The 12,261-nt window shown below is 40.8% G+C and overlaps 1 protein-coding gene across 1 annotated transcript in view; it reads left to right on the top strand.

Moving 5' to 3' along the window:
* ANO3 (anoctamin 3) overlaps positions 1-11,056 on the top strand; it is a 542,814-nt gene extending 531,758 nt beyond the window's left edge. The window contains exons 24-27 of the mRNA XM_082269831.1: positions 2,120-2,267; positions 3,412-3,492; positions 8,226-8,331; positions 10,361-11,056. Of these exons, the coding sequence (XP_082125957.1) occupies positions 2,120-2,267; positions 3,412-3,492; positions 8,226-8,331; positions 10,361-10,543 (518 nt within the window). The 3' untranslated portion in view covers positions 10,544-11,056. The remainder of the gene's footprint in view (positions 1-2,119; positions 2,268-3,411; positions 3,493-8,225; positions 8,332-10,360) is intronic.
* Positions 11,057-12,261: the final 1,205 nt, after the last annotated feature.

Below are 12,261 nucleotides of genomic sequence, written 5' to 3'. Positions count from 1 at the left end.
CTTTCTCCCCTCTGCACTGCCTGTGCAGTTGAGCGCCACCTGTAGTGGAGAAAATAGACTGTGCCTCTCTATATGCAGACAGTCAAGAAAAGGGGGTAAAGCGGGTGGAGAAGCAGCTGATGGGAGGAAGGTTAGATCTATGCTTATATCTGTGTATGGACGTAAGCAGTCTTTTGGGCTTCTGTGAATTTTGAAGACGCTGTGTGGGCACATGGCGGGCATTACTATGTGTCAGGCCACGATGTTGCAGGTTGGTGGGCTCCAGTGTTGGCATCCACCCCTGCCTGTCCCTAAAGACAGATTTTGATACTTACATTCACTTAAAGAGTGCGTAAAGCCCAAATTTTTCTTTTTCGCATTAAATATAGTATGGAAGTGTTTTTGGCCAGTTGGGAAGATTTTCCACCACTTCCTGCCTTGAAGATGCAACAGGAATCCCTCTAATGTGAACAGAGTGGACATCTATGGGCAAAAGTATGTAGGTAAAGAACATACCTCCTGCTACACCCCTTTAACCACTTAAGCCCCGGAAGATTTTACCCCCTTCCTGACCAGGGGGTGTTTTGCGATTCGGCACTGCGTGACTTTAACAGACAATTGCGCGGTCGTGCAACGCTGTACCTAAACGAATTTGATGTCCTTTTTTTCCCACAAATAGAGCTTTCTTTTGGTGGTATTTGATCACCTGTGCAATTTTTTGATCATGCGCTATAAACAAAAAAGAGCGTCAATTTTGCAAAAATAGCAATATTTTTCACGTTTTTTTATATGAAATTCCCCCAAAAAAATGTAAAAATCAAAATTTTTTAACATTTTCAGCCAATTTGTTTTATGCTACACATGTTTGGATAAAAAAAAATCGCAAAAAGCGTATTTTGATTGGTTTGCGCAAAAGTTATCGCGTTTACTAACAAAGGGAAAGATTTTTGTCATTTTTGTTGTTTTTTTTTTTTTTACGCGTAATGGCGGCGATCTGCGATTTTTTTTTTTGCGGGACTGCGACATTGGGGCAGACAGATCGGACCCTTGACTGACATTTTTGACACTTTTGGGGTTACCAGTGACATTTCTACAGTAATCAGTGCTCTACATATGCACTGTTACTGTAAAATTACACTGGCAGTGAAGGGGTTAACTTTATTTGAGCGGGAGGGGCTGTGTGTGTCCCTAGGGGCGTGATTCTAAGTGTGAATGGCTGTGGCTTGGGCTGTAGGAACAATGATCAACGGTCCTACATAGTAGAACCATGTGATCATTGTTTCTACACAGGGGAGAATGACAGGCGGCTTGTTTACACTAGCCGCCTGACTTTCTCCCTCTGCAGCGCCGATCGCAGAGTGACCGGCGGACATCGGGTCCGCCCGGTCACACGCGCGGGGGGGTCCGTGACCACGCGGGAGCGCGCCTCCGGGGGCGCGCGCTCGCTCCCTAGACCCTCACAGGCTAGCGACGTAGATCTACGTCACTTTGCCTGTGAGGGGCTGACTGCCGACGTAAATCGTCGTTAGGCAGTCGGCAAGTGGTTAAGGCTGGGTTCACACTGAATTCGAATGCGGCTCACAGCAAGCGTCCGGTGCCTCCCTGTTCTCCATTTCAAGGATGAATCGGCCCACATTTTTGCCAAAAGTCAGACCTGAAACAGAGCCAAAGACACACCAGACCCTTGTGCAATTCTCTCTGCAACCCCCCTAAATGTGTGAACCGGCTCCATTGAGAAAATGGAGGTTTAGCACTAGGAAACACCATTTGAAAGATAAACAATGCATTCTAGATACAACTGTATAGACCAGACCAAATGAGGAAGAAAGAGGGACAAAGGGACTGTGTTCCAAATCAAGGACTTTCTGTCAAAATCAGGGACAGTTGAGAGCTAAGCTTTCCCACTGTATCTGAAACTAAAAAAACATGTTTTCCTTTTTTACATACACTTTTAGAACACATTTAATTATTTGTCAATGAATAACTACTTTAAAGTTTTTTGCTTTGCTTCAGTGTCTGGGTTTCAGATTTAAGCTTACTTAATCCTCTGATCATTTTCTCATTCAAATGTTTCATTCACAAACAAAAATATTATAATATATACTCCATATATACAATAAAATGTTGTATCTCTTTGCAGGGATTTGGTATGGAATTCTGGAAGGAATTGGCGTTCTAGCTGTCATCACCAATGCATTTGTCATTGCTATAACATCTGATTACATCCCCCGTTTTGTTTACGCTTTTAAATATGGACCATGCTTGGATCAAGGATACAGACATGAAAAGTAAGATATGTTTCTCATAAACTCCTTGAGCTAGCCATGGATGGGTAGTTTATTTTTTTATTTTTTTCACCAACAAAGTGGATGGAGGAATCCCCCCATCTGGGGTATTGTATTCTGACAGCTGTTGGAATACACTAATCAGCAGCTGCAGCATCGAATCGACAAAAGTTTTCCAGTGTATAACTTCTGTTGAGGGATTTTCACACACTGATTGAAATTTAGCTAATCCATGCTGAACCGGTTGAATTTGGTTAGTCTGCGGCCATGTTAAAGTAATACTAAGCACACACTGTTTAATTTACATTATCCCTTCTCTTTCTGTATATAGATGATGGCACTGTAATTATTTGAATAATAAAAAAAAAAACATATAGGTACCTTTTTCCCTAATCAATATACAGCTGACACAGGACCCAGATCTTTCCCAGCCTGTCTGCAGGGAAACATAAGCGGAAGGAGCCTCTAGTCCTCTGCTGGTGGTCAAAAATTTGAAAAAAAAAAAAAAAACAGCCCTTGGAATACACAGTAAAAATAAATAATTAATAACAGTAAACTGTTTTAAAGTGTCAAAGAATACATATTTTAAATTAAATCTTTTTTTTTTTTTTGACAATAGTATGATGTAAGTTAATTTCTGCCAGTCACAGGCAGCGTCATGCCCCTCAAGCCTGTGTCTTAGAATAACAGGGAGGAAAAGCCTCCATCAATCACAATGTAAAATCTCACCCCCATTATGTTCAGCTTTTTAGTGGGCATGGAGAAGGGAGTGGGTTGTTAATTAACACTGTATATACACCCACATGTGTGACTCTATAGTCACATGGGCTTCTCAGATGTGATAGAGAGGAAATTCTCAGTATAGAAATATATTTAAGACTGAGTATGTGCAGAGCTGCCAACACTGCTATGCAAAATGCCCAACTGCAATGGGGACATGGACAGGAGGGGGAGATAGAGAACCACAGGATCAACCAGGTTTTTTGCAGAATACAGACAATGAACCTCATAGTGACTGAGACAGTATAACAGCATGTAATGCAATATGTATTAATAGTTTTAATGATGTGGGTTTGACACTTTTAAGATTGGTAAATGCTGAAATGATAGAGGATTAAAAACATCCAAATATGTTCTTATTTTTCAGATGTCTGAGAGGTTATGTTAATAGCAGTTTATCAATATTTGATCTAAGTGAGCTTGGAGAGGGATATACCGGTTACTGCAGGTACGCAGCTCTGTTTACAATAAATCACATGAGGACTTTGCTTGTTACAATTAGAATTATGGTATGTCAGTGGAGGCAGACATAGCTGTGCAGTGTTGGAATCATGTAATTTAGAAGGTATTTCCACTTTTGCAGTGAAATTGGGATATTACCCACTTTATATTCACTTCTTCTATATACACTTCTATATTCGTTACATGTCCCCATTCACGTAGCACAACCTTAAACAAATATTTAAAAAAATACCTTTTTAGATGCTAAATTCTGGAAATTCCAGCAAGGAAACATTCTACATAGTTCTCTTGGAAGATTTTTTTTTACCATATTTAACCCTGTCTGGAGGTTGTTATATCATCAGTTATCCTAAATCCGAACACTGTGGGGTTGATTTTCCAAAAGTATAGAGCGCAAAATCTGGTGCATCTGTGTATTGTAGCCAATCAACTTCTAAAAGCTTTGAAAAAAAAAAAAATCTGGAAGCTGATTGGTTTCTTTGCAGTGCTGCACCAAATTTTGCACTCTTCACTATTAGTAAATCAACCCCTGTCTGTCTTAACAAAAGGTTTAGGATCCGGTCTTATCCATTGTATGTCAATGAGAACTGGCCAGCCCAGCTATTGAGACAGATTGTAGTGAGCTAGTTGATAAATTCTTGCCGTCATCCATGACACCTTCTCCGTAGAAGCAACTAAACAGTTAGGCCCCTTTCACACTGTCCGTTCTGTCAGCGGACTCCGTTTTTCTCAGCGGGGGATCGATCCTCCGATCCCCCGCTGAGCAGGCGGATGGCAGTTCTGTCTCCGCTCTGTGTGCGGAGACGGAGCTGTCAGGTTCCCGCTGTCCTCTATGGGGGAATCGGATGAGAGCAGACCGCCTGTCCGTTCTCATCCGATCCCATCCCATCCGCCAGACGGATGGAAAGTAGGGTTTCCATCCGTCCGGATTTGACGGACAGGATCGGATCGGATGTCAGCAGACATGTCTCCGCTGACATCCGCTGTCCCATCCGCTGTCCTATAGGGATGCATGGGGCATCTGTTCAGATCCGCCTAAAAAACTGACAGGCAGATCTGAACGGTCCGCATGTGTGAAAGGGGCCATATTATTTTTCAATTTTTTGTTTACTGTTTGAATGAGAATACATAACCAATTTGACCGCAAAAGTAGAAATACACTTATAAAGGTCTAGAGATTGTTAGGGGTTCCTTGAGCAATGAACAACTTCTGCATCTTAGATGAGTAACTACTAATAACAATGATCTTTTGATCTATCTGTAAATGAAATTCATCCCAATAACCGCAAAAGTAAGAAGCATTTCTCCTAGTGTCCATCACACGGTTGTACTGTGAGCTGTAGCTACAAGTCAGACAAGTGCATTATGTGACCATAAGGAATTCCAGCTTATGGTATGTTGTTCTTTAAATGTATCTTAACGCAAAATAAAAATACACATGCACAGTACATCTCTGAAATACATGGACATTTGTCCATATTTTATCTCTTTAAAGTCCCTGCAACTATGGAAAATATGTTGATCAGCAAGAAATGAACCCAGATTCTAATTTTCTATTGAGGGCTGATAACACACAGCATTTTTGTGGACTGAGTGGTGTCAGCCCTGTCCATTGTGTTTTGCTAGACTACTCAACCACAACCACAGTTTTGTTAGCCACTAGGGATGATCGAACTTTTCAAAAGTTCGGTTCGGCCAGAACATCCGAACTTCCCGAAAGTTCGGCCCGGATTTCAGAACCCCATTGAAATTAATGGGACCCGAACTTCGGTAATCAAAAAACACCATTTTGAAGCCCTAAAACCCAATAAATGCCCCTAAAAAGTGGCTAGGGTTCTGGGTTATGCCCCAGGGACTATTAATCACACAAAAAAAAGTTCTTAAAAAATTGTCATTTTTGATAGAGAGCCAATTATTGAAAAGATTTAAAAAAAAAATTAGATTTTTTGATTTTTGACTTTGGATTTAGTGTCTGAGGGGGTCTAAAAAGTGTACCTGTGAAGTTTCAGCTCTGTAGCATGTCCAGAACCATAAAAAAAAGATTGTTTGTATTATGTCACTTATAGAACAGGGATATGGCTTCGCTCCTATCACACCTATATATATGTAAGTGTAAAAATACATATAAGTATGTGTGTATATATACCACTATACACAAGTTCAGATGTTTTGCCTGCCTCCAAAGAACCCAAAAAAATGCCTGCAACAACACACCTGGGCGTTTTTTGTTTTTTTTTTGGCGCTAGCGTTTTTTTGGGCATTTTTTTGGGTTCTTTGGAGGCAGGCAAAAACATCTGAACTTGTGTATAGTGGTATATATACACATACCCTTATATGTATTTTACACTTAGACATATATAGGTGTGATAGGAGCGTAACTATATTGGTGATAATTATTTCATTAGCGCAAGTAGTGTTTTCTGCTCCTTTCACACCTATATATGTCTAGGTGTATATATACATACATGGGTGTGTATATATACCCCCTATACACATGTTCAGATGTCATGCCTGACTCCAAATATGTGCTCAAAAAATCCCTATAGACGCCTGCAGCCAAAAAGCAAGCTGACGGGTGAGAAGCCATGTCCCTGCAGCGAAAGTGACTTCAGAGAAACTAGCTTTTCTCTATAGCGGTCACCCTGACATGGAAGGGTTTGGTCACCCCGCCATAGCAGTCAGTGTCAGTTCACCCTACACTACATTAAGGTCACCCTGGCACTTAAAACTTTCCCTACAGAAATTAAATTTTTGCATCTAACTAAAGTGTAAAGGAGCACTCTAACTACACTAGATATCCCTTTCCTCACACTAATAAATGCTAAATGACACTTTTGAAGAGAAAATTTAACAGAACTGCTTCCATTCTCTTCCATGTCCCTATATTACAATGCTAGGAATTTGCCGGGCTATCTTATATACTAAGAGGCGTATTCACTAATGATTGGTCTAGGGACCCCCTAGTCACTCCATTCACATTCCTAGCATTCTCCTGCCCCCTCAATTGGCTTTTGCTAATGGTTCTGGTCCTTTTAAAGCCCATTTCCTGTCCCATTGCATTTTGGTCGGTTCTGGTTGCCAAATTCCGAACTTTTTGGGCAAAAAGTTCTAAATTCGGCCGAACCTCGAACAGCCAATGTTCGGGTCGAACCGATGGTCGACCCGAACCGTTCGATCATCCCTATTAGCCACCATCCAGCATAGAGACAAATTGCCTTGTAGCCCATGATAATAACAGCCAGGGAGGGCTAAATAGTCTGTTTGAGATAACACAGGCAAAGAGCACAGGACACGACAGGATCACCAGGACATGACAGGTCTTTTTTACTCTTATAAAACAGATCCAACAAAATGCATTCAGTTGTATATTTTTACAAAGCAAAAGGGAGCAAATAAGAGAAGCTCATTGTTAGGGTAAATACTCTTTACAGTGGTTGTAAAACTTTTTTTAAAAATTAAAATAACAAACATGTTATACTTACCTGCTCTGTGCAAAACCATTGCACAGAGCAGGTAAGTATAACATGTTTGCTATTTTAATTAAAAAAAAAAAAAGGTTAACAACCACTATAAAGAGCATTTAACCTAACAATGAGCTTCTTTTACTTGCTCCTTTTTGCTTTGTAAATATACAACTGAACGCATTTTGTTGGATCCTGATCCTCTTCTTCTGGGGTCCCCTGCCGGCACTCCAGGCTCCTTCTCTTCATCGGGTGCCCCCAGGGAAAGCTGATTTCCATGGGGGCACCTGTGTGGGTTTACTCCCGAGTCCTGCTGCTGTGTCCATTGACATAGACAGCAGGACTCAGCTTTGACCCCTGCTCCCGTGTCACAGGATTTGATTGACTGCTATCAACTGGCCAACGAGGAGAGAGACAGTGACTAGAGCACATCGCTGGATCGAATCAGGCTCAGGTAACAAAAAAGGGGGGGGGTCTTGGGGGGTGCTGGAGCACAGACTGTTTTTCACCTTAATGGATAGAATGCATAACATTTAGGCTTTACAACCACTTTACGGTTAGAACAAGATGTAGTATATTGCTTTAGTTGACTAGTTTGGTTCATCCGTATGATGTTTGCTAAAGTGATAAAATCAGAAGACAGGACAAAAAATCTGGATAAGGTGCTGCCCACTCACATGCAGATAGAATGTAAGATTTAGGGGGCCCATTCACATCTTTGGATTGTGGCAATGGGCATTAACGAATGTTACATGTGAGCTGCGGAGCAAAGTTCTTCAATGCACGAAAACACTTGCATTCCTTTACATAAAAGTGTAAATTGGCTCTAAAGGAGGATCAGCTGGAGTGAGGATATTGTAGTACAACATACTTCTGTATCCTGTAGAATGATAAAAACCTAATATGAAAACACAATGATTGAGTGTAGTGCTGGCCCAGGTCTCCAGCAGTCTGACACCCCCCAACCGGAGCACTGCGCAGGGGGGGCATGTGCTGGACTGCTGGACACCTGCAAAACTGTGTTGTGTGTGGGATTAGTCCAGCTCTTTAGCATGGTGCTAGCACAGGGTATTTTAATGCTTGCTGTCGAACTAAGTAATTATAAAAACACATTAAGATGAGCATATTTATTACTGTATATGATGCTTTGCTGCATTATTTACAACAGTAAATAATCAAATAATGGTGTCTTCTAAACATTATAACCCATCAGAACATCCTGACCTCTTTTTATGACACAAAGCTGATATTTTTCTAGGTACCGGGATTATCGAGCACCTCCTTGGAGCTCCAACCCCTATGAGTTCACCCTGCAGTTCTGGCATGTACTTGCTGCACGGTTAGCCTTTATCATAGTGTTTGAGGTATGTATTATTTCTACTAACAAATAAATTCATATATTCCATAGCAATATGCTCCAAAATAATATTTGATACCTTAATCATTAAGTATTTTAATAACATATAGAACCTCCTAGTGTTGCTAGAGTTAGGTTTTGTACAGAGTGGGTAAGTTGTCCAGGCTTGGCTGGCAGCTAAGCCTGTGTTGTTGTTAATCTGGGTCGGGTTAGTGACTCAGGGAGGCTGGTATGACCCATAGGTAGCATCTCTAAGACCTCCCCCTACTTCTAGACACATGCAGAAGGTTCTAGAAGGATGGTAGTGGAGGTGAGGAGCAACAGTAAAACAAGTCAGATCACACACAGTCACTTGTGCTTATCTTCGTATACAGCATTCTTCTCATTGAAATGCAGCGTAGCTTTGATAACATGGGTGAACAGCTGGAGGGATCCAAGACCCAAGGAAAAAAGGTCACCCCACTAGAACTCGGGTACTCCTGTAGTAATCAGGGAGGTTCTTCCACAGTAGTTCCTCCAGAGAAGCTTCTGCATCTGCCCTATTGTCTACACACTGCTTCTGAGGGCCTCTCACCTGACTACAGATTACTTGCCCAGCTATTAAACTTCAAACAGTGCTGCACCACAAATATATGAATAAACCATATAGTGCAATATTACAAATCTAAATGGTGAAATGATACTCAAAGTGAGAAAAATAATCCCACAAATAAGTGCCCAAATTAGAGTTCATATATCATATGTATATCTTGATAGAATTAGTCAACATGAAGATCCACCATCCAGTGCAAACAAAAAATAATGTGCTGGTGCTCTCCTCCACCTGTGCAGTCAAGCGGCTCACCTCATATTTTGACCCCTGTGTTACCAGTGCGTCAAAACCAGCGGTTCCCCTCTGGGGACAAGTGATAGATCCGGTAATTCTCTGTGGCTTAATCTCCTTTCAGCCAGCTCTATGAGCCTTGACACCAGTCACCGGTATATGGGGGAACAAAAGAATGGCAGAATCTAGTGCTCTCTATTAGGATAAAATTAAAACAAAGTATGCAGCGCTTGATATAGTGATCATAGAAATCAATCAGTGTTAATACTGATGATAATGCATAATTATAGAAAGTCCATAGAAGAAAGGAGTCCAATAAGAGGTCCAAGATGCGGGTGAGAAGATCAGAATGGATAGCCTCCACCAAACACCAGTAACAGTGGCCTCTTACCAGAAATGTGTGATCCCCATTACAGGGATCTCAGTACACATTGACAGGAACCCGTCTCCTTTCACACTAGGTCAGACCAAATATCACCTCCACAGGAAATGCCTCTAAGTGTATAAAGCCAATCCTTTCATGGACATATTAATATCACCATCGTCACCTGAGCCCATCTCTATCCAGCGATGTTGCAGGAGTGTCCTATTAGGATAAAAATGTATTGTACCATAAAAAAAAATCAAACACTCACAAGTGTGGCACTTAAGCAGGGTGGGCTAATCTGGCATAAAACATAAGTATCTGTTCAGTTGAGATGACCACGTTGTGACATCAACATGTAGGCTCTGCCCCCTATATGCGTTACGTCAGGACGTAGACTTCTTCGGTAGGGGTCCTCTCATCTGACTACAGATCACTTTCCCAGGTATATCTTCCTTATAAGGTTTGGCCTCTCTTAGCTGCTGAGTGAGGGAAATTGAGGAACTTATCTTCCCTTGGCTTGTCCAGGGACCCAGGGAGTAGTGGGAAATGGAGTCAATGGGTCTCTGCATTTCCATCTGTGCATGGTAAGTAAATGGCCAATCCATGAATGTCCTATGACCAATTCACTTGTGTGTATACATTTCTGCTTGTGCTTTTGAGCTTCATAAACAGGCCTTTTTAACAACACAGGTAAACCTAGCTTGTAAAATGTGTTAAAAGGAGTCAAGCATGCTGGTTTGAAATTTTAAAAAATGACCATTCAATATTCCATAATATTAAAATAAAGAAAATATATGTAAGGCACTTAGTCTCTGTCTTCATTTCTATGTATTTATTTTTTCTTAGCACCTTGTGTTTGGAATAAAGTCCTTCATTGCTTACCTCATTCCTGATATGCCCAAAGATCTCTGCGACCGAATGAGGCGGGAAAAATATCTGGTGCAGGAGATGATGTATGAAGCCGAGCTGGAGCACTTGCAACGGGAAAAGAAAAAGAATGGAAAACACCTAAACCATGAATGGCCTTAAAGGACACCACAGGAAGCAAAATGGCAGCTTGACATGAAAAGAGTACAACCCCTAAATATATACATAATATTATATACATGTATGTGCAATATAAACATGAACATATATGTATATAATATAAGTAGAACTTTTGTAAACTGGAACATACACAGAATCACTAAGAATTAGGTGACCGATCAGTATTATGTGGATTGGGGCATCTCCAAAGTCAAGTGACCTCGGACAGGTGCTGGCAGCTGGATGTGAGGTCTGTGATGCGGAGAGAGTTTTCCGTCTGCTAAGTACTGTAAATACTCATTTCTCTACCATTACCTAATGCAAAGGTCAAAGAGAAGTCTGACATATTTTATCAGTTTTCTGGCTGCTGCACTTCCCATTATGCTCAGCAAAAGAGAAGCTGGCCAAGAGGATTTTCTGTAAGTACAAAGGAAGTTCCACCTTTGGTATTCAATCAGTAAATCATCAAATGTGCACTGGACTAAAAGAAACGGAAGGTGAGTGAAAATCACTTCTTTTTTTTAACATCACACAATGACTAAGTAATAGCTAACAATGCAACTTAGGAAAAAACATTTCTCTAATCATTGTTTGACATCTCAGCACATATACTTTGGATCTTGCACATGAAAGTTGTTTTCATTGCTTTTTTTGATCCAATTTAAAGAATTGCATGATAAGAATGGGAGAATTCTACTATGGATCGTATTTACACTTTTCCAAAGACAGCCTTTATACAAAAGCACTACTTGGACAATGCAAAAAGCTTGGAGATTGTGCAATGAGCAAAGCATTCCTACAAAGCATCAATGAAGCTCCAGCATAAGTCAACTAACTCAACGTCGCCCACAAAGGAGTCAGCCATTGGAGATTTGTGTTCTTGTGGCGTGGTGTGATGTTGCTTGCTTTGTGTATAACTTGCATACAGAAATTAATTCAGGCCACTTGGTTTTAATAGCTTTTATAGGATAAATTTGTGCAAAATGATTATATCAGATTTAAGTGGATGCTGGAAGGTTGAATCACTTGCCAGCTCTTGCCAGTGACCTCTACTGCAAGAGCTCTAAATGTAAATTTGCAGGTGCACTTACCTGCTCTAACCATAATTAGAGGGCCCGCCCTTTAGTTCACATTCACACCTGAGAAGAGCTCATTCCTAGTGATTTTTACAGCTTCAGACATTGTTTCATGGGTAGGAAGAGGAGAGCAGTCCTAGAGGAGAAGAGTTTTTCAGGTGCAATAACACATTATGTTTTTACAGGCACTTTTATTGAAATCTAAGGGTCCAAAAATGGCTGATTATGCTAAAAACAAAAAAAGCTCATATACTTATTTGAGCATAGGTAATCACACTACAAGCAACTGAACGTTGAAGGTAGTCGGGTAAAGGAAAACACACAATACCCTTAAATGTATATGGAAGCTTAAGGCTCCTTTGCACTACATTGATCCATTGTGGTGTGAGTGTTAATGTGCATTGTGTTCAAACAGTCCATTCCTATACAATGAATAGATATGTTGTATTGTGCTGCATTGCAAATGTAGTGGCACCCGATGTAGTTATGCATTGGGGTGCCATTTTAAATGAGTGGCTTCATACACTGAACCATGCATTATAGCACAACAATGCAAAGGTGTGAAGTCAACCTTAAAGGACAGAAATATACAGTACATGACATTTATGTAATGTAATATACAGTACTAACCTGTAGGGTAGGGTT

Source organism: Pelophylax lessonae, assembly GCF_965119305.1.
Source record: "Pelophylax lessonae genome assembly, chromosome: 10".
In the NCBI taxonomy this organism is placed as follows: Eukaryota; Metazoa; Chordata; class Amphibia; order Anura; family Ranidae; genus Pelophylax; species Pelophylax lessonae.
This window is presented reverse-complemented; position numbering and strand designations above follow the sequence as displayed.